General features: G+C 36.9%; 1 protein-coding gene across 1 annotated transcript in view; it reads left to right on the top strand.

Moving 5' to 3' along the window:
* Nucleotides 1-23455, top strand: part of LOC115210672 (gephyrin-like) — a 177343-nt gene that overhangs the window by 35736 nt on the left and 118152 nt on the right. Inside the window, exon 7 of the mRNA XM_029779333.2 lies at nucleotides 10332-10511. Within this exon, the coding sequence (XP_029635193.1) occupies nucleotides 10332-10511 (180 nt within the window). The remainder of the gene's footprint in view (nucleotides 1-10331; nucleotides 10512-23455) is intronic.

Consider the following 23455-nt stretch of genomic DNA (forward strand, 5'->3'; position numbering starts at 1 on the left):
TTGAATATGCAAGTCGAAGTGGAAACTGAAGTCTGTTTAGTGTGAATGGAATATTTGCATCACTTGGGCTTAATTTAATTCTAGGAATTAGAACTGTACGACCTCTGTTGGAGCCTGTTACCAGTGATGCCTCTACACAATGTTCATGAAGTCTTTACACTTCCATGTGAGTTCCATTGCATAATCCTTGGTCGATTGAAATATTTCTTAGCAGCATTATAATAGCCCCTACTTTTAAGTTGAGGCGATGAGGAGACATAGCGGATGGAGTGAGTGAGTTTATGAATTCAAATGAATAGTTCTGAACCTCCTCTTCATTATTGCAGGACACTGAATCTGTGCTTAAGTATGTTTTAAGTGCCTCTGGTATAATATTAAGAACTTTTTCATTTATTGCAAGACAGTCAGAATTTTTAGGAGATAGAATTACTCATTTTGCCATTTCTTCTGGCATGCAGTTGTTGAAAATTTCTGGGTACAAATGTACAAATTGAAATGCAAAAGAATGAAATAATAAATAGATTTATGAATGAAAGTTTGGTTATTGCATTTATTTTCACACTTATTGCAAACATGTTTTAACTAACCTATACTACACACACACACACACACACACACACACACACACAAATACATTCATATATATGTGTCTCAAGTTGTAGCTGTAATTCAAAGGGGCCAGCCTTATCATATTCTGTGTGAGGCTGAATCTCCCTGAGAACTACATTAATGTTATGTCTGTGGAGTACTCAGCCATTTGTGAGTTAATTTTATCCTTGTGTGGTAATGAAAAGTGAAATTGACAGCCAATATTTGCTGTGTCTATGTATCAATGAACTTTCCTTTTGGATTTATGTATCTACTGGCTCTCACTTTTTCTCTTTTTCTTTCTTTGTGTCACTCTTCTCTCCCACTTTTGATTTAACAGTGTGTATATGTCTCTACTTCTCTTGCGATGTGATAAACATTTGAAAACAAAACGAATGCCGTCACCACTCACTGTCTCTTTCAGTCTCTCTCTTTCTGTCTCACTGTCTCACTTTCTTTCTCTCTTATGCCATCTCTGAAACATTTAAAAGCACAAAATGAACACTGTCACCACTCACTCTCTCTTTCACACTCTCTCTTTCTCTTTCACCTTCTTTTTCTCTTACTTCCTCTCTGTCCTTTTGTCTTTCGCTTTGCCACTTCTTTGAAGTAAGTGTGATGCACACAACAAGTATGTACAAAAACAAATAGTTGGCGTATTAATATTATTGGTTATTATTATTATTATTATTGCTGTTGTTACTGGTAATTTATTTAAAAATGGAATTTCCTTGAAAATTAAACCTGTGTATCCCGAGTAGAAAATCTTTATTTGGCAGTTAGAAGTCTTAAAAGTTAATTAGTAAATTAACCATTTCTGAGTTTGCGTGCATGTTACTGTCTCTGTATTTTACACCTGTCACATATATCTTATTTTACATGGGAAAATCTAGTTTTGAAAGAATCTTGAACCTTCAGATTAGGCTAACAATGTTGAGTTATGCTAACAGTGACTATTGTAACTGTTTAGTTCTGGATCATCATTGCCATCTATCATGATAGACCAAATCTATGGTATTGAGCAGAATATTTGCTGTAGTTCATCTTTTATACCAAAACAAAACGATGTACATGATAACACTTCCAATCAGTTAAGATTAGAAGCCATGAGAGCCACTGCCTGGTACTCACCAGGGCATTTATTATTATTATTATTATTATTATTATTATTATTATTATCATTATTATTATTATTACTACTACTACTACTACTACTTGCTGGACCTGTGAAAAAATCACAGAAAACATAAAAAATGTAAGTACTGGTGCCATAAGAAATGTTCTTGGTCCTGCTCATGTTCTGTTGTCAGATAGTGTATATGGCATTTATCACACTTTTGATATCTTAGTACAACACATAACAGCCACAGTGGCGATACAAATGCATGGTGATATCAGTGCAAGATTTTACCCTCAGGTTTATGGTTACAGACAAAAAGCATTTCAGCTACTTTGTTTTTGTATTTGGTTTGCAAGGTTTTTTTTTTATGTGAATTCATGTATTGAAACAAAATTTTGTTGTGTCTAGAGAGAGATATTTAACCAATTGACATTTTGGCTCCCTTTGTCTTGAAATTGAAGGTGGCAGACTATGCTAAAGAATATGGTGATCGAGTGACAGTGAAAATCTTGAGGCACTTCGAAACACTGCCTGCTTTTTTCTTGCAATTTTCTATGTACAGCAGCGTTGCTAAGAGAATGGAGGAAGCAAGAACAGTTTGAGGCTGTTAAAATAGCGTAAAAATAAACCTTTGTTGTTCAGTCTCACATTGGCTAGAACTAAAGGAAGAGTTAGAAAAATACTGTTTGATAAATGTGAGGAATACAAAGAAATGCATTTCTACCTATATAAATAATTAATAATAATGCCAAGAAATAAAAAAAAAAAATATATATATATATATAGGCGCAGGAGTGGCTGTGTGGTAAGTAGCTTGTTTACTAACCACATGGTTCCGGGTTCAGTCCCACTGCATGGTACCTTGAGCAAGTGACTTCTACTATAGCCTCGGGCCGACCAATGCCTTGTGAGTGGATTTGGTAGATGGAAACTGAAAGAAGCCTGTCGTATATATGTATATATATATATGTGTGTGTGTGTGTTTGTGTGTGTTTGTCCCCCTAGCATTGCTTGACAACCGATGCTGGTGTGTTTATGTCCCCGTCACTTAGCGGTTCGGCAAAAAGAGACCGATAGAATAAGTACTGGGCTTACAATGAATAAGTCCCGGTGTCGATTTGCTCGATTAAAGGCGGTGCTCCAGCATGGCCGCAGTCAAATGACTGAAACAAGTAAAAGAAATAAAAGAAAAGAAATATATATATAAGGTTTTGCTGGAACACAAGTTTGGTGTTACCAGTTCACGAAAAAGGCAGATTTTGTTAATGTGTGCAAAATAACATTCATTGCTAAAAATATGCCAGTAGATTACAAAGAAAAAAAAATATTAGAATAAAATGCTTTCTGCTGTATACCCAAACTAATCTTTTTTTTTTTTTGTGTATGTGTGATGTTTTACTATTGTATTTATGTACAATATGATATTTTCACTGTACACGAGTGTTCTTCTTGGCTGATTTCCTGCTTTATGTTTAGCTATGCTGGTAACTTACTTTGTACACAAATGTGTTCTACTGATTCTAAACAGCTATTGTTTTTCTTTGCCGTGTTTTTATAATTGTGTTCATGTGTGATATTTTCACTGTAAATAACTGTTTTTGTCTGATTTCCTGATTTACCGATATTTTCATCTCGGCTAGTAGCACGCTTGTTATAAAATGGTTCCTGCTATGGTTAAGCTTCTTTTCTAGTCTTCTTTGTAAATTACAGTAGTATTGTTGTTAAAAAGATATTTCTAGTCTATTTGCATGTTTTGCTCTTCTTTCTCTTATGCTGTGGTTATATATTTTGATAGGCAATAAATGCTTAACCCCTTACCCGGCAGAAACGAATATATGCGTTTTGACCGAAATCGTTTTTTTCTATCTCTGGCGAGTTAACTCGTCAAAAGATAGACTCGCCAAAATCGACAGCAAATGAGTTCCTTCGTCTATTATAAACTCTTTTTTGACATATACGAGTATATTCGCTCACTTTATACGTCTGGCAGTGACGATTTCTGCCACCTTTCGCTTGAGTAAGGCATTGAAGACCGAGTATGATTTAGTCACCTGGAGACAGTCGAAGGGTTGGAAGGCACCTTTTATGAATAGAAGTATTCACTTTGTTTTTACGTTGTTTTTTTATATCTTTATATTATAACCCCACCATGTCGATAACCAAATAAAATAACATGATTTTTTGTAAAAGTAATAGGATTTATGAAAAAAACGGGTTAACTCGTTTCTGCCCAAAGCGGTAATTTAAAATCAATATTATTGAATTAAAATTCATAATAAATAAGGTTTGAAATATACCTTGAAATCACCATTCAAAACATAGTAAAATAAAACAATTAAAAAATATGTCTGAAAAAATACATTTATTTTCAAAATAATTGTTGGGCAAGGGGTTAAATACAAAAAAATAATCAGAAATATTAAATTTCTAAATGTCTCAGAGAGACATGAGCGGTGGAGGAGCAATAGAGTGGTTGTATAAAGTCAACTTAATGTTTAGCCCTAGGAAGCATCAAACGCTTCCTGTCGGCTCTATCGCTCCACCACCGCTCATGTCTCTTTGAGACATTTAGAAATTTAACATTTCTGATTACGGTAACCAGTGAATAGATTTCACTGTAAACATATATATTTGTGAAGGCTGGACAGGCTCCTCAATCAGCAGATCTCACTATCCTGGGCTGATGACAGGTTAAGACCCAGAAACATGCATGTCCTCAGGTGTGAATCTTGGCTGGTGGGGGTGCTTACCTCCCCTTCACAAACATAAGGACACAGGGGGAAAAAATGTGTCAAAGCCGACAGGAAGCGTTCGATGCTTCCTAGGGCTAAACAGCAGTGGTGTAATTCCCATACGGGACTGTCACATTAAGTTGACGGTATACAACCACTCTACAAAAAAATATTCTTTTTAATATTCCTTGTTGAAATTGTGTAGGGGGTGGGGACAGTATCACACATACTTATGAGCATTATATGGCACATCAGCATCGTTACATTGTTTTCCATGATGGTATGAGTTGGATGGGTCATCACAGGTAGGTCTTATTTAGAATTACTGCCATCTAGATGCGTCAGGAACCATTTCTCATTTTCGTATTTAATTTGTGACAGGGTTTTTATATCTGGACGCCCTTCCTATTGTACTGGAAATATTTGTGCGTGACATTAGCATTGTTGAAGTTGTTTTGCTCCCTGCATTTCTAAAAACTCCTCTCTTCCTTGCCTTATCTCTGTTTCTTCCTTTCTTTCATACATAGCTAAGTGGGGAAAGAACCAGGTTAACCCTTTCGTTACCAAACCGCCCAAAGCCGTCTGAAAAAAATTTTGGTTAATGTGACCAAACCGACCAAACCCGCCCATATTTACCTATTCATATTTAAATGAGAATATCAGAGCAAATCTCTTTAGTACATTTCTGAAAACAAATGATTATACTTCGTAAACAGTTCATCTACAGTTTTGTACAATGATCGAAGTGTAATTTTAATTCCGTGAATTTTGGGAGATTTTTTTCCGAAATTTGTTCCTATTGTGTTTTCAAAATTTGTAATTCTGACAAAAAATGGATACGAATTTCATTATATCAAGCAGCGAGTCAGAATTCGAAGGATTTTCTACTGAAGACCTTGATAAATCTAACTCTATGACTGAAAAAAAAAAGCACGTGGTATTTGATAATGAATCTGATGTTTCATTTTCCGAAAGTGAAAACAGTGAATCCGAGAGCTCCGACAGCAATAAAGAAAATGAATTGGCACCTGAATGGAGTGAAAATTTAAAAAGTTTCTTTCTGTGATTTTTCTGAAGAAACTGGACCAAGCCACAGACTTTCCCAGGAGAGTAAAGCCTTAGACTATTTCTTTTTACTTTTTCGAATGAGCCTATCTGAAATCATTACGGTGGAAACGAACCGTTACGCTAAATGTAAACAAAGTGAAAGAAAGGATAGTTTGTGGTTTCCCACAACCTTAAATGAAATTAAGACTATTTTGCCATAAATATTATTATGGGTATCAGAAAGCTACCCAGAATAACAAATTCTATCGTAAAATTTTGTTGTATACCCAATTGAAATTTTGTTCAAACATCGCTATAGAAAATGGGTTATTAGCTAAGCTAATAACCCATTTTCTATAGCGATGTTTGAACAAAATTTTAATTTTATATTTTGTTGAATTTACCTGTATCTACCTGCAATTAGAGTCACTTTGTGACAAAAATTATAGTATAGAATTGGTTGAGAACATTTCATTAAATTATCTTCCAAAAATCAAAAAGTTATAGTTGTTTATTGAAACCATACTAAATTTATGATTACGTTAGAAATTAATTGAAACACATAAGGGGTGTATTTTGGTCAGAAATATAGTAACGAAAGGGTTAAGAGCACAGCAAATAAGTGGGAGAAGAGAACCCAAGTGATAGGAGCAAGAGATGATAGGAGAGAGAGAGAGAGAGAGAGAGAGATGCATGATGGTTGATAGTAAGGAGATTGGCTAGAAGCAGTGCAACCAAAATGATATAAGAGAGAGTGAAGAAAAAGAGCCAAAGTGTGAAGGTGATAGAGGAGAGAAAGGGAAAGGAGAGAAGCTGGGTGAAGGATGGAGTTTTGAAAGTGAGAGTGTTGGGAAAGGTAGAGAGAATTAGTGATGAATGTAAATAATGAAGGAATAATGAGAGAGAAGTGAGAAATGATGCAAAAGGATAATGAGGAGAGAGTCAAGTATAAGCAGTTCTATTGTGATGTCTTCCTTTGTTAGACATGAGAAGCAATTAGGAGATACTGAGGTGTATTGTACTAGGAAAAGGGTGAGAGTAATAAATGAGTGAATAATGAAGGAGGGGGGGAGATTGGTAGAGGAAGAATCAATTTGAACACAATGGCTGGGAGACACTTGAATATATATATATTATACACCTGAATCTCAATCATCATGATCATTTTCATATGCTTGTCCATTCCTGCATTGATTGAGTGGATCTTCTCCAACACAGTATTTTGGGCTCATTAGGTCAGGTTAATCTTCATTACTTTGTCCCAGGCCATCCATAATCTCATTTTTCCTTTGTATACAATATAAAAGCATGATCGTTACCAGCGTCGTCTTACTGGCACCTGTGCAGGTGGCATGTATAAAAAGATTCGAGCAAGGTTGTTGCCAGTACCGCCTGACTGGCCCCCGTGCCGATGGCACATAAAAAGCACCCACTACACTCTTGGAGTGGTTGGCAGTAGGAAGGGCATCCAGCTGTAGAAACTCTGCCAGATCAAGATTGGAGCCTGGTGCAGCAATCTGGTTCGCCAGCCCTCAGTCAAAATCGTCCAACTCATGCTAGCATGGAAAGCAGACATTAAACGATGATGATGATATCTGAACACAAACACATCCTCGCACAACATTTTCATTTCTTGTACTTTTTCAATGCTGGTGCGAGTTGGATGTTGCTGCTCATGTCTACTTTCATTGGGAATTACTACCCTCTGAAGGGGTCAGAGGACAAAGTCTCACTTGTATGTTCTATTTCAGCTTGGTTCTTATGGCTGGATGTTTTTTCCTATCACCAATCACTTTACAAAGTATACTTGATACATTTTAGCATGGTACCAATACTAAAGAGGTTGTCATGTCTTTGACAAATCTAAAGCATTTCTCTTGATCCTATATTGTCTCTACTCGTTTGCCAATCAGTTTACAGGGTGTACTGAATACATTTTATGATGGCACCAGCACAAGAGAAATACTAGTCTGAATGGCTCCACTTGATCCTGTCTCCAACAATTCGGTGCGAGATGTCTATGTTGGTTGGGTCATGCCCTCCATCATCAACCAGGAGAATTCATCTATGAAGCAATTGCCCCAGCTCCCCTTCAGGGTTGGCGAAAGCGATGTGGTGGACAATGAAAAACCTGGCTGATGACAGTCAAGGCTGATCTGGAACCCAACCTGTGCCCCCATGACTACGGCGTTCACTGCTGGAATAAGGAGTGGTTGGAGATCATGTAGTCATTAGCCTCAAATCGCCAGGTCTGGTCAGCGTTTGTGAGAGATGCAGTATTGAGGATGAATGAAGCCAGCTCAACCCACCCTGGGTGAATGCTGTCTCAAGACAAGAAGACAAGACTTGATCCTGCACTGTCTCCACTTATTTGCCAGTTAGTTTACAGAAAGTACTGAGTGTATTTCATAGTAGTACCAGCAAACATCGGATGTCTTGTCTCTTACCACACTTTTACCACTCCCCACTATTTGTTTGCACAAGCTAATATTACTGGAAAGGAGAAGAGAAAGAGTAATGACAGAAAAACCAGGATGGATGGGTAATGAGAGGAAGAGTATGACAGCAGAAACTTAGTGGTTAGGTAGAGACGAAGAACAATGATAAGTATGAGTGGTAGATGTAAATAACCATCATCATCATCATCATTTAGCGTCCGTTTTCCATGCTAGCATGGGTTGGACAACCATGCTTTTCCAAATTTAATATCAAGTATGTGTATGTGTTATGAAGTGTGTGTGTATGTGTGTGTTTCTCTGTCTGTCTCTCTATATGTATAATATTTATAATTCATAAGACCATGAGCTGGCAGAATTGTTAGCACATTGGGCAAAATGCTTAGTGGCATTTTGTCCGTCTTTATGTTCTGAGTTCAAATTCTGCTGAATTCAACTTTGCCTTTAATCCTTTTCGGATCGATAAAATAAGTACCAGTGAAACACTGGGGTCGATGTAATCAACTTATCCCCTCCCCAAAGTTGCTGGCCTTGTGTCAAAATTTGAAACCAATATTCATCATTCATAATTATTGTTTGGTTTTACCTGCTAAATGCTTATCTTGTCCTCAGTAACCTTACTACTTGGATTAGGTTAATTTTGCTCTGCCATCAGCACTAAAGAGTTGTCTATAATGTGTAAGGTTTTATTCATAGTCACTATTCTCTTCAACAGGCTGTCTTCATTGCCAGTTATAACATCCACAACCCCTCTGTAAAAATTTTCATTTGGAGTTACTGTTTTACTAGACCAGTTGCCTTTGTTGTGGCTTTGCGAAGTCCACATCTCTCTCATTTAGACTTTTGTTTAGAGTCTATAATGCTGGTATTATAACTCATAATGTATCTCTTGAAAATTACAATTATACATCTTTAGGTTCAGAAACCGGTAGGTGGAAGAGAGAAACAACAACTTTTGAGAGATTAGGGGAGAGAGTGAGGATCATCATCGTTTAACGTCCGTTCTCCATGCTAGCATGGGTTGGACGGTTCAACTGGGGTCTGGGAAGCCTGAAGGCTGTACCAGGCCCAGTCTGATCTGGCAGTGTTTCTACGGCTGGATGCCCTTCCTAACGCCAACCACTCCATGAGTGTAGTGGGTGCTTTTTACGTGCCACCCGCACAGGTGCCAGACGGGGCTGGCAACGACCATAAGAGATTAATGGTGGGTGGTAGAATAAGCATGTTAAAGGAGGAGAGTGAGAAAGATGTGATGAAGGAAACAGAGATATTCATGTGATAGAGAAGCGTGCAGAGAAAGAGGAGCTTGTGAGAGATATAGTGAAGGGGTACAGACAGGGTCCAGATGAAAGGAGAGATGAAATGAAGGAGATAGCATTAAGTAGATGGAGAAAAAGGGACATGAGAAAGTGAGAAAGTGGGGGTATGTATGTCGTTTTAGAATAACAACATTGCCCTGGTGGAAAGAACACACATATCTCATTATCAGTTTTATGTTCTTTTTTTCCATGCTTGCATGAGTTGGATGGTATTTTGTTGAGGCAAATTTCGTATGGTTAGATGCTCTTCCTGTTGCCAACTCTCACCTGTTTCCAAGTAAGGTAATATTCCCCCATAACCAGACATGCTTTCATGGAAGATTAGGAAGTAATGAAATTGCTTGCTAGATGGTGACATTCATTTACAACTCAATATCCAGGAACAGAAACAGTAACACACGCACACACGTATATATATATATATATATATATATATATATAGACGTAACAGGTTTCTTGCAGGTTCTGTCTACTAATTCCACTCACAAGGTATTGGTTGGGCCAGAGTAGATGACACTTGCCCAAGATGCCACACAGTGGTATTGAACTTGGGATCATGTGATTGGGAAGCTGTATTTATGGATATATAAATATATATATATACACACACACACACACACACACACACATATATATGTAGTTGAAATTTACAGAAAAACAAAAGCTGAAGACAGGTGTGCAAACAACAAGCAGGTGTATTAGTTTCACACATATGATGATGATCATCATCATCATTTAACGTCCGTTCTCCATGCTAGCATGGGTTGGACGGTTTGACCGGGGATCTGGGAAGCCAGAAGGCTGCACCAGGCTCCAGTCTGACCTGGCAGTGTTTCTACAGCTGGATGCCCTTCCTAACGCCAACCACATATATATATATATATGTGTGTGTGTGTGTGTGTGTGTGTGCGTGTGTATGTGTGTGTAGCCTATGTAAATACATATGATGTGTATGTTGTACACTTGTAGGGAAAAGTGATATTTGGAAATCTGTGAAATTGTAGAAACTGTATATTATATCATATTCCATATATTGACTTTTTACAATTGTTTCATCATTTCATTACAGGAATGCTTTAGTTTTATTGCTGTTGCTATTCCCCATGCCATCAACGTATTGAAAGATGAACATGGGGAAGTAGCCTCAGTGCATCATTCAATGCAACGAAATCGCTGTTCACATGATGAAGATTCAAGCTGCAAAAATCAAACCAATCCGTTGCCAACCAGTTTCGGTCTCAGGGACAAGGTAAAATATTTAAAACTTTTTATTGATATTTTAATTTTAAAAAAACATTAAAGCTTGTCTGTATTCAATGTTTGTCTTCTGTGCCTCTGTGTGTGTGTGTGTATATATATATAATATATATATATAATAATAAATATTAGGGAATAAATCCAAATTTACAGGGAAAAAATCAGATTTAGGATTAAATCCAATTTTATAGTAAAATATTATAAAATATTATTAGAGACAAAACCACTATTTTGCAAAACAAACAAGGAAAGACTTAATCAATACATAAAATTTTAATAAATAGTCAAAAAAACCACCACTACAATTGTTTCTTGTCTTGATCGACAATCTTCAGGTGGACTTCCAATCTAAAATATCAATATTTTAAAATATAAAAATAATAATTTTAAAATAATTAAAGTATGAATGAAAAAATATAAAATATAATCCATATATAACCTATATATAATCCATATATAATCAATATATAAACAATATATAAACTAAAATAACCTATCAACAATTAAATATAAAATATAAAATATAAAATATAAAACAAACAAAAATAATAATAATATAATAATAAACTATATATACACCCATACACATATACCTAATTATATATACCATATCTAACTACATACACTAAATCACACCCCTATATATATATCCCTATACATACACATAAAAACGTCTAGGCAACTATAAATAAATAAAATAGCTAAATACTTCAACACAATACTTATTCATACTCCCACACACACACACATACAACCCACATTCACGCTCTAGAAAACGGACATCACTTAAAATTATGAACGGAGAAATGGAATAAATGGAATTAAAAATTATATTCACTTGGTAAAACGAACACTACTTAAAAATTATGAATGAAACAATGCAATAAAACAACAGACATCGCAAATAGACACAAATTACTACGAATTCCTTAACAAACCTACCATGATAAACCAAAACTCATAAAAACATATAATGATAAAATCTCCCTTTACTAAACTCTATAACATACCTATATAGCAATCCCCCTAACCTAAACATTCACATACAAATACACACACGTAAACCACACACCCACGACATATACAAATACCCACACCACTTACACATACCTATACATACATATAAACCTCAACATATACTCCAAAAACCCACTCAACCCCACACAGACAAATAAACACAAAAATTATGAATGGATTCTTTTATAAAACTACCATGATAAGCTAAAACTCACAAAACATAAATGATAAAACCTCCCTTTACTAAACACTATAACATACTTATATAGCAATCCCTTTAACCTATACATTCACACACAAATACACACACGTAAACCACACACCATAACAAATACAAACACCCACCCCACTCACACACACCCACAAGTACATATAAGCCTCAACATATACACCAAACAAAATTACTTTACCAAGGAACTTAACATATGTATAAAAAGTATAACCGCTCTGGAAACGAACATCTTTTAAAATAATGAATGGAGAAATGGAATAAATGGAATTAAAAATAATATTCACGTGGCAAAACGAACACCACTCAAAAATTATGAATGAAACAATGTAATAAAACAACCAACATCGAAAATAGACAAATTACCACGAATTCCCTAAAAAAAACCATGATAAACCAAAACTCTTAAAAACATATAACGATAAAATCTCCCTTTGCTAAACTCTATAACAAACCTATATAGCAATCCCCCTAACCTAAACATTCACACACAAAAAACACACACGTAAACCACAGACCCACGACTTATACACATACCTATACTAACTTATAAACCTCAATATACACCAAAAACCCACTCCCTCCCCACACAGACAAATTAACACATACATCCCAAAACCTAAATAACAAACCCATATACACATTCACACACAACACACACACACGCAAACCACACACACACAACAGATACATATACTCCCTCACATATACGCATATACATACTCACTAAACTCGATATATACAACAATATTTACACACCCACACTCATACAGATAAATAAATTATACAACTAAAAACTCACACACAATCTCATATACATAAACACTCCAATAAAAAACAACATTAAATACATCGTAATTAACCAGAATATCAAAAATAACAATATGACATAAGGAGAATAAAATACATACTTACAAGTCAGTTTCAAATTATGAAGTGAAATTAAATTCTTAGCCGTTAAAAAAACCAAACCAAAATTACGTTACCATAGAAATATAACTTATGTAAAAAAAGAATACGCGCCATGGAAAGTAAACGTCATTTAAAATTATGAATGGAGAAATAGAATAAATGGAACTAAAAACTATATCCACGTGGCAAACCAACACTACTTAAAAAAAATTTATTATGAATGGATTCTTTAATAAAACTACCATAATAAATTATTATATACAATTATGAGCTTTAGCTCATCTTAGCAGCTCTAACAAACAACTTGCAGTAACCCAAATCTATTCTCGATACCTGCCTTACTACTACACTATTCCATTCCCAATTCCAAGCACGCTAGCCCACCACCCGGTTACAATTCCCAACTCCACCCATTCATTCACAATTTCAACGACGTTCAACTCCACAGCGCTACATATAAGCCTCAACATATACACCGGAGATTCGCTTTCAATCCGTGCGGATGGGTGAGAGTATACATTAAGTGTAGTGATGGGGCTCCCATTACTATACACATTTGTACCTGTGTGGTAGTCTCCATGTGTATATTCACGCACGGGTATAAATGCAGGGGGTACACGCGCACGGCATGTACGTGTACCCCCTCACATGTACATATGCATGCTAGTTGGGCTCGACATGTGCAACAATGTAATCGCGCCCGCATACATGCATATAGGCGAGTTGCACAATCAAAATACGTACACGTGTGTGTGTGCGTTCCCTGGTTGTGCAATTCACCCATCTGGGTGTGAGTGGGTGTAAGCGTATTGCTGTGGATGTCGAGCTTGATACGTATGTATATGAGTGTGTATTGGGGGGTTGTACGTATTTATTGTGTGCATGTGCTTCACGCACGTGCGTCCATGTATGGATGATATGTTTCTTTATTAGCCACACAGGGCTGAACACAGAAGGGACAAATTACAAAGTATAGCTTTTCTTTTTGGGGAGAAAAAAAAAAACTAAAAATAATAAAAAAAAATAAAAAGGGGGTAGGTTTTCGATCAAAAGTGATCGTAAAAAGACAGAAAAAAAAGAAAAAAACGATCAATAGGGATCATGTATCACAGAAATGTCATGATGTAAAGTGTAAAGGGGAAGCAGATAAGGTTTATCTGTGGAAAGAAAAGCCTACGGAACAGACCACGGTAACCTCGGTCAATAATGTCACATGTTAACATATTTATTTGCAAGTAAGTAACTCTCTGTTTAAAATTTTTCGGGTTCATAGGATTATGTTCAAGGTAGCTTCGTCATTTGCCACTTTGTAATATTGTTAGCTTATGATATTGTTCTATAGTACAGAAATGTTCTATATAGTATATAGTGTAAATGTAGCATGAGCATTCAAACATCGTTACTATCTTTCTAAAACTTGCTGCATTTCACATAAAATTTTTGGTTCTTTAACCCTTTCATTACCAACCTGACTGAAACTACCTCTGGTTCTGTAGTACAAATGTCAAGTTTTTAATTAAAATCTTCTGCCAAACCTTAGTCACAGTTTATGTTCCTAACACTAGCTGAATGATAACTAAGTTATTTTACTAAATTCTTTGTTATATTTAAAATTAATTGAAAGAAACACAGAGCATCTCAAAATAAATATGGTAACAAAAGGGTTAAAGTTATCTTGGTGTATAAGTTGATGTACCTGCTTTGGCTTTTAATTTTGGTATGAAAAATTCAACTTGTATGCCAGAAAATATAGTGAGTGACCTAAGCCTTAAAATATGTGTCTCTTATTTTTGAAAAAGGTATGTGGAAAGCGCAATCAGTTCTGATTGAAAATGGATATCATTTCTACTATATCATCGAGAAGTTAGAATTAGGAAGCACTGCTCTCTGTAAAAACGTTTGCAATTCCAATCAGAAATTAGATGTAGTGTTATAAAAATAATTTTAATAAAGAAGAAAAAATTGTAACTAGGCGCAGGAGTGGCTGTGTGGTAAGTAGCTTGTTTACCAACCACATGGTTCCGGGTTCAGTCCCACTGCATGGCACCTTGGGCAGGTGTCTTCTACTATAGCCTCAGGCCGACCGAAGCCTTGTGAGTGGATTTGGTAGATGGAAACTGAAAGAAGCCCGTCGTATATATGTATATATATATGTACATGTGTGTGTTTGTGTGTCTGTGTTTGTCCCCCGAGCATTGCTTGACAACCGATGCTGGTGTGTTTACGTCCCCGTCTCTTAGCGGTTCGGCAAAAAGAGACCGATAGAATAAGTACTGGGCTTACAAAAAGAATAAGTCCCGGGGTCGAGTTGCTCGACTAAAGGCGGTGCTCCAGCATGGCCACAGTCAAATGGCTGAAACAAGTAAAAGTAAAAGTAAGTAAAAGTAAAGTTTATGAAATAGAAAGAGTTACTTAAACAGCAAACCTAATGTTTGCCAACTGTCTCTTGTCCTTCGGGTATTATCCTTTGGTAGTCTCCATCAGTTTATTTTACCATTACCAGAAAGACTTCAGTATTTTTAAGTTTAAACGATCCTTTCATTTCATACTCAGAGTTTCTGTCTCCAACTCTTTTGTCCTGCTGTTTTAGTTGTCTGTATGTCAGTCTGTCTGTTCATTCACCCATCCCTTCCTCTGTCTGTCTGGTTACCTCATTCTCTGTCTATCTCTTTTTCACTCTTCAAATTTCTGAAATGTTCCCTTTACAACAACAAAGCAAAACAAAAACTACATCTCTCAGTTTCATTGAGTCACTAATCATTCTTCTCCATCCTACACTCACAGATACATACTCTTACCATTTTCATTGGAGTACAACAATAACAACAACAACAACAACAATAATCCAAAAATTAAAAAGGAAAACTGTTCTCTTTTGTATTTTCAGCATTAATTTTAGTTGACAGCACGCTATTTAGGATGAATGTTTTTTGTCATAAGAAACCCCTAAATTTAGAAACTGTATATTGTAAACAAATTTTAAATATTCTTTGTACACCCTGCACAAAAATGACACTAACAAACTGTGACATAAGCAACAATGACAAGAACAATGGTACATAACATACCAGGTAGTGTTTTGGAGATTGATGCTGGCATATTTGGTAGAATCAGTTAATTGTTATCACAGCTTTAATTCACAAACTGTTAATTCTCCAAATCTCTGCAGTTCAAAATAATCCAACACTAAAATTGTTTTTTATATGTGTGTGTGTGTGTGTTTGTGTGTGTGTGTGTCTATATATATCTGTAGAAAAGGCATGGGTAGAAATTCCATAAGATGTGCCCAGTGTAAGCTATAGACACATAAAAGGTGCAGCAATATCAAAGGAAGGTTAACTGTGAAAATAGTTTGTGTGTGGCAGATACACAGGGGCAATAAACACCACCCTGTATATATGTATGTATATATGTCTGGTTTCGTATGGTCCATATGTCTTCTTTTATGCAACAAGAATGATCCGTTTCTCAACTGGATTATGACTTGCAATGAAAAGTGGATTCTTTATGACAACCGTCAACACTCATCTCAGTGGTTGGATGCTGACAAAGCTCCAAGGTACTTCCTGAAGCCAAAGTTGCACCAAAAGAAGGTCATGGTGACTGTTTGGTGGTCTGCGGCTGGTCTCATCCATCACAGCTTTTTGGATCCAAGCGAAACCATTATGGCGGAGAAGTACTGTCAGCAAATGGATGAAATGCATAAGAAAATCCGACAACAACAGCCAGCATTGGTCAATAGAAAATGACCAATTCTTCTCCACGACATCGCTTGGCCGCACGTCCCTCAGCCGACACTGCAGAAGTTGAACGAATTGGGCTACGAAACCCTGCCTCATCCACCTTACTCCTCAGACCTTTCGCCTACCGACTATCACTTTTTCAAGCATCTCGACAACTTCCTGCGTGAGAAATGCTTCAAAAACCAAGCCGATACCAAACACACCTTCAACAACTTCATCGCCACCAGAACGCAGGATTCTTACGGTACTAGCATAAATAAACTTGTATCACGTTGGCAAAAGTGTGTTGATTCTGATGGTGTTTATTTCGATTAATAAAGTTTTTTTTTGAGCCTAGATATGTGCATCTGAATTTAAAGGTTAAAAACCACAAGAAGTTTCTTGACAACCTAATAGAAATAGTGTGTTTATCAGAAAATGGCTTGGTCTGCCAAAACCCCTGAATACAACTGCACTATATGGAAAACCCGTGCTGCAACTACCAATAACATCAATCGCCAAAGAATATAAGGCAGGAAAGGCAAGGACAGTAATGATGCTAAGGTATTCAAAAGATCAGAGCATCCAAGAACCCCCCCCCCCAATGGTACGAACAGGGAGGAAATGGAAGGCGGAAGAGGCAGTAAACAGGGCGATCGGAAAACTAAGGCACGCAGATATAGTCAGAGCAATGCAAGAAGCAAGAGCCAGCCTGGGGTTGCACAATTTCAGGCCATTTTGCAAGAGCAGTATAAAAGAGATGAAAGAGGCAGTGGTATACAAAGTGAGAAAGGAGGAAGAAGAAAGGCGAAATGTACATTTGGTGCAATGTAGTCAACAGGGACAGTGCTTAAGATGGGAGGAATATGTGATCAGCTGCAGAATATCATGGAAGGAACTTAGGGCTTGGGAACAAGCAAGAACATTTTTCCTGATCAAGTCTACCTTTGACGTTCTACCCTCACCGGCGAACTTAGTCTGGTGGAACATAAAAACAACCGATGAGTGTAGATGTGGAGAGAAAGCAACGGTTAGACATGTTCTGTCAAACTGCAGACTAGCACTAGAAAGGTATACATGGCGTCATAATCAAGTCCTCAGTGTCATAAGTGCAGCACTCAAGGAGAAGATCAAGAGGTACAATAGGGGAGAGTACCCAAAAGTGGAAAAGCACAGGAAAGTATACTTCCAGAAGGAGAGAAATGGATATAAAACCAGGCCTACAAATAAAATATACAAGATAGACGAAAGATGGAAGGGATATTGGGAGGTGGCCACGGATTTGGAAAGACTAGTAATATTTCTACTTATAAAAACGACAAAAAGATCAGATTTAGTCCTATTGGACAGAGAACGGAGAATAGGAATTTTGTTAGAACTGACAGTGCCATGGGAAGAGAACATCGGCAATGCAGAGAAATGAAAGGAGAAGAGATATGAAAAACTAATCGAAGAGTGCAGAGAACAGGGATGGAATGTCGAGTATTACCACCTGGCAGTGGGGGCTAGGGGCTTCATTGAAAGAAAAATGACAACACTATTCAAAAGATTTGTTTTTTTCTAGCTCTGAGCTGAGAAAACTAAGGAGAGTACAGGAGGCAGTCGAAAAAGCCAGCTTCTATATATGGCTGAAGCATGAAGACCAAAAAGCATTGGTTGACTTGAGGCTGCAGTAGAAGATACTTCTCCAAGGGGCTTTGCTGTGAGATAGGACACATAATTACATGATTACCAATGTAAACTCCATATCTATTCAGCCATACCTGCACCTATGGCATCGGCCATGATCGGTTGGTGCTTTTAATGTGCCACCGGCACGGAAGCCAGCCAAGGCGGCGCTGGCATCGGCCACATTCGGATGGTGCTTTTTATGTGCCACCGGCACAGAAGCCAGTCGAGGCAGCGCTGGCATCTCTTCTGAAAATGAGGTACTTCAGTGAAATACTCTCATGAAGCTCCAGGTACTCCTCAAGTTACAGTAGGGTACATTACTGCAATTCAGTTTCATAATCTGAGCTTTTTAGTCTTTGCTGACATAAGAGATAATACACCAGGGTGGTATATCTAATCAGTGCTGCCAGTCTACTTGTTACATCTGTAGATGAATATCTTCATATCTGGTTGAAATTTGATACATCTGGAACAGTGAAGATCAGTGTAGGAATAAACTACTACATTTACATCATATAGATAACACCTACCACCACAGCAGTATTTGATGCATCCAACTGTGTTCATTTGTGTTCAATCTGAGCACCTCACTCATTCGCGTTTGTGCATTTCTACTCATAGAATTTTGATAATCATATGCAGCTGATAAAGTTTTGGATTACAAGACAGATGGTCATCAGCTTGTTGTTTGACACTTAGCTGTGTCCATATCCAATATATTTAACTCTCATGATTTCAGTCCATGTGGCAGTAACAGAAAAAACAAGATAGATTTACAGTTTATAATAAGCATTAGTGGTACTAATGTGAAATTGATGGGTGGTTCATCAACTTGCAGCGATGTGGCCAATATGACTACTGCTTGGAGAGGGATGGGTTCCATCAGGCAGGCTTGCTCCAGACTTGCTCTAAGAAGATGAAGTCTTCAGTGGTGTCCCGACAACTCAATAGTTCCAAGGATTCATCATTGCCAAGAAATATAAATACAACGATATGAGACTATATATACAGACACCCACATACACATACATTGCCTTTTAAAAAATTTTTGTTTTTCACACACACACACACAACTTTTCTCACATCAAGATGAACTGAGTTACATTTTCTGTCTAAATCTAAAGACAAATTACCACTGTATTTTTTTCTTTATATATATGTATATATTTATTTATTTATTTTGGCTGTTCTTGATACCAACTAAAACAAATGAAAAATTAAAAGCACAAAGAAAAAAAAAAAACGACAAAAACAGCAAAAGACTGAAAAAATATAACCTAGACAGAAAACAACTATTTTATTACATTCCTTCATCTTCAACGAACCTAGAAATTGGACACAGTTCAATAATATTAATTCACAGAAAAAAAAAAAAGAAAAAAAACAGCAAAAATTCTCCCACCCACTCTTTGTATTCTTAGATGGGAATTTTTTTCTTTACGGAAATAACCTAATTTTGGTTACAAAAAAATCAAAAAAATCTTACAAACAACTATGATGATGGGTGGTGGGTAGTGGTAAGATTCTCTTTTTAATGACTGATGGTGTAATTGGTGAATCTGCGTGTGTGTGTGTGTGTGTAAGAGAGATGACATTAAACTTTAAGTTATCAACAAGTAAATCTAATGCTTTATACTCTTTAATTATTCAGGGAGTTAGATTAACCTACAAAAAAAAAACAAACAAAACAGAAAAAAACCCCTAAAATATTCATTTTTGAAATCTTCTCAAAGCAGACCCATTTATTTAATTTATTTGTTTATCATTATTAAAGAAAAGGGTGGAAATGTTGGTGGAGATTACAGGATAGGATGGTAGAAACAGCAGCACTTAAGATTAAGCAGTTTTCTGGTATCTAGTTATGTAGTGCCAACCCTCTGTGTTCTTAGTTCATATCATGCCTACAATAACTATCTTCCATCATCTCTAAGGGTTCATAACTTGTGTTAGGCATTTATTTTTACTCAGAATCAATGGAGAAGGGGACCAAAATGCTACTGCAATAGTCCTTACTGCATCAGGCTAGCGTATTATGCACCTGCTGAAATGAGTTCAATGCACCTATTTCACGTCTTTACTGTCAATATGGGAATTTCTAGATGGTTGTTCAACCTGCTAAAAAGAGTGACCAAATCTCTCTCAAACCATACTCTAATGGATACTTTGCATGATCTAGTTGCAGATACACTAATTTAGCAGAAATGATAGGGTGGCCATAACTGGAATGCATGTCTGATCAGGGTTAACTTGGTACTAAACAACAGCAATTGCAGTCAGCCTGACTTTGTTTTACTATATCAGACCTGGTTATAAGACGTTCCCAAGAACTGCATCTCTCTTCTGTAAAGAATTTGACCTGCAGGAATTCAAACCGAACACTGACTATATCAATTCCAAAAGTCTGACAGGAGAGGGAAACATTGTAGGGTAGGTGTGAGAGACTGGATCTGGCCGAGTTAACCAAAAAACTGGTAGAATGTTTGGGTTACATAAGGCTGATTTAAATCCTAAATGTTTAATGGTTTGTGCCATATTCTTTCAAGTACCAATTCTGCTAAGGCTGATTAAATATGTACTGAACTTTTACATGAAAAATATTTCCTTTTAATTAAAGAAATGTGACTATTTTAGGAAGTAGCGGTTGTGTCATTGACTGAAATTGTGTTCTTGGTATATTTAGTTTAGAATATTGTTTTCATCCTCTCCATCACTTCTGCATATTTTCTCATCATAGTTTGTTTTATAGCTATAGAAAATATTTTTATTTGAAACAATAGGCGCAGGAGTGGCTGTGTGGTAAGTAGCTTGTTTACCAACCACATGGTTCCGGGTTCAGTCCCACTGTGTGGCATCTTGGGTAAGTGTCTTCTATTATAGCCTCGGGCCGACCAAAGCCTTGTGAGTGGATTTGGTAGACGGAAACTAAAGGAAGCCCGTCGTATATATGTATATATATATGTGTGTTTGTGTCTGTGTTTGTCCCCCTAGCATTGCTTGACAACCAATGTTGGTGTGTTTACGTCCCCGTCACTTAGCGGTTCGGCAAATGAGACCGATAGAATAAGTACTGGGCTTACAATGAATAAGTCCCGGGGTCGATTTGATCCAGCATGGCAGCAGTCAAATGACTGAAACAAGTAAAAGAGTAAAAGAGTAATACATATTATATGTGGTCAACTGAAAGGACTAGAGGGAGAAGAAGGGAGAGCGAGAAAGCCTATAAGTGACCATATGGGCATGTGAAATATTGTGTTGTAGCAGTTTCTGACATTGTGTACATGTTAGTGTTAGTGATTTTGATAAGACTGAAACTGTGACATAAGAGTGAATGATAATCCTGGATTAAGCACGAATGAAATTAGATTTTGAGATTTAGGCAACAATTTGTTGACTGGTTCTAGAAAATGAGGTTTTGATGAAAATAGATGAATAACTACAACTTGGCAATAATTTGTTGAATGGTTCCAGATAATATGTAATTTTGATGGAAATAAATGAAGAAAAATAACTTGGCAAAAATTTGTTCAGCATGGTTACAGTTCTACCAGATGGCAATAAATCATTGAGAGAAAGAATGAGGATACTCTAACAGAGAAAGGTTTCCTGCTGACTTCAGCAAATATTTGTTTTTTTTTCTAAATAATTTTGCAACTGAAGAAGATTTATTGAGAGTTCAGGATTCCAGTGCCAATTCAAAACTATAGGAAATTTAAAGTTTGTATTGGTTAGCAGGTATTATATTAAAACTCTCCAATTTGAACACACTAAAAGTAGTCTCTGTTAGCAAATTACTCTTAAATAAATAAAAGTAAAAATAAATAAATTAATTAATTAATTAAAAATAATAATGAAACTAGTGTGCAAAAATATAAGGGCTCACATTTCATGATGCATGATTTTTCTTTCTATTTGTTACTTTTAATTGGCTACCCTTGAAAACTTTGTAAAAAATCTAATATTAATGTACTTAAAAGCCTTTGACTGTCTGGTGCCAGAAACTCCTCTCTATAAATTAGTTATGTTCGTTAAGTTCCAAACATACTGAACTACAAAAGAAACGTCGCACTGTAACAGATTATTTGTTTCACACACGATTTTGAGATTATATGGATTTTATCACATTTCTAGGTAATTTGACACCAGGAAGATGTCACTGGTCCACATTACCACTCTCTTTTGAAAACACAAGGATTTTATGTTGGGTTCAAACTTGTTCACTTTTCATGAACATGGTAATGCTCACAAATGCATATTTATGAAAAGCATAATGTATGTACAAAGTGTTGACTCATTGGGTATAAAAGGCTCCCAAATTTACTAGCCTGTCATTTGTTTCCTGAATGCTGCAAGCATGCCAAGACTTACACAAAATCAGAGGGAGCAAGCCATTGGATGTCTCCATGGGTCATTGCTTATGACTTGAACTGCGGTATCCAGACAATTGAGCGACAAGGGGAATGACACAATGCCACAAACAGCACAGATGATCATCCGTGCAGTGTCTGACCGAGGGGTACAACAGTATATCAAGATCGCCACCTTCACCAACAGCATTTAATTCCAGAGGACAACGAAATTAGCTAGGCAGGCCTTAGGTACTCACCACAGTTTCATTTGTGCAGAGACGGTTCGCCGCCAGCTGAGATCTTTCGATCTGTCTTGTTGATGTCTGGTTAGGGGCCCTATCCTCACAGATCATCATTATGGGCGTGTCTGCAGTGGGCTCAAAAATATCAGAACTGGTGATATCAGCAGTGGAGGATTATAGCCTTCTCTGATGAAAGTCAATATTGCATTTCTGTGGCAGATTGCTGAGCTAGGGTTTAGAGAAGAAGGGGTGAATGTCATGCTGATGGCTGTGTGGTGGAGACTCATGGAGAGGACAGAGCATCATGGTATGAGGTGGGATTGCATTCAAACAGAAACTTGGACCAGTGGTCTGCCAAAACATTGGCCAAGGCTGGGATGATAAAGTAACTGCTGCTCACTACATCAACCGAGTGTGTCATACTTTGCCTGTCATCAGAATCACATGTTCCAACATGACAACACCCATGCCCATACTGCCATGTTGACAACAGACTTCCGCCAACAGCACAACATTCAGACACTGCCATGGCCTGCCCTAAGTCTGGACTTGCACCCATAGAGCACCAGTGGGATGAAATCCAAAGCAGGCTAAATGCCATCGTCCAAGGCTGAGAACTGCTGCACAACTCACTGCAAGTTTTAACAGGGTGTGGGCTGCTATCCCCTTGGCCTTCTTCAATCATTTGGTGCGTCCAATGTACAGAAGATGCCTGGTGGTAATCAATGCTAACGGTGGGTACATGAGATATTGAGTTCATCTCTTTGGATCTAGGACACTGTCATCATGTGACACCA

This window comes from Octopus sinensis, linkage group LG4, assembly GCF_006345805.1.
Source record: "Octopus sinensis linkage group LG4, ASM634580v1, whole genome shotgun sequence".
Taxonomy (NCBI): domain Eukaryota; kingdom Metazoa; phylum Mollusca; class Cephalopoda; order Octopoda; family Octopodidae; genus Octopus; species Octopus sinensis.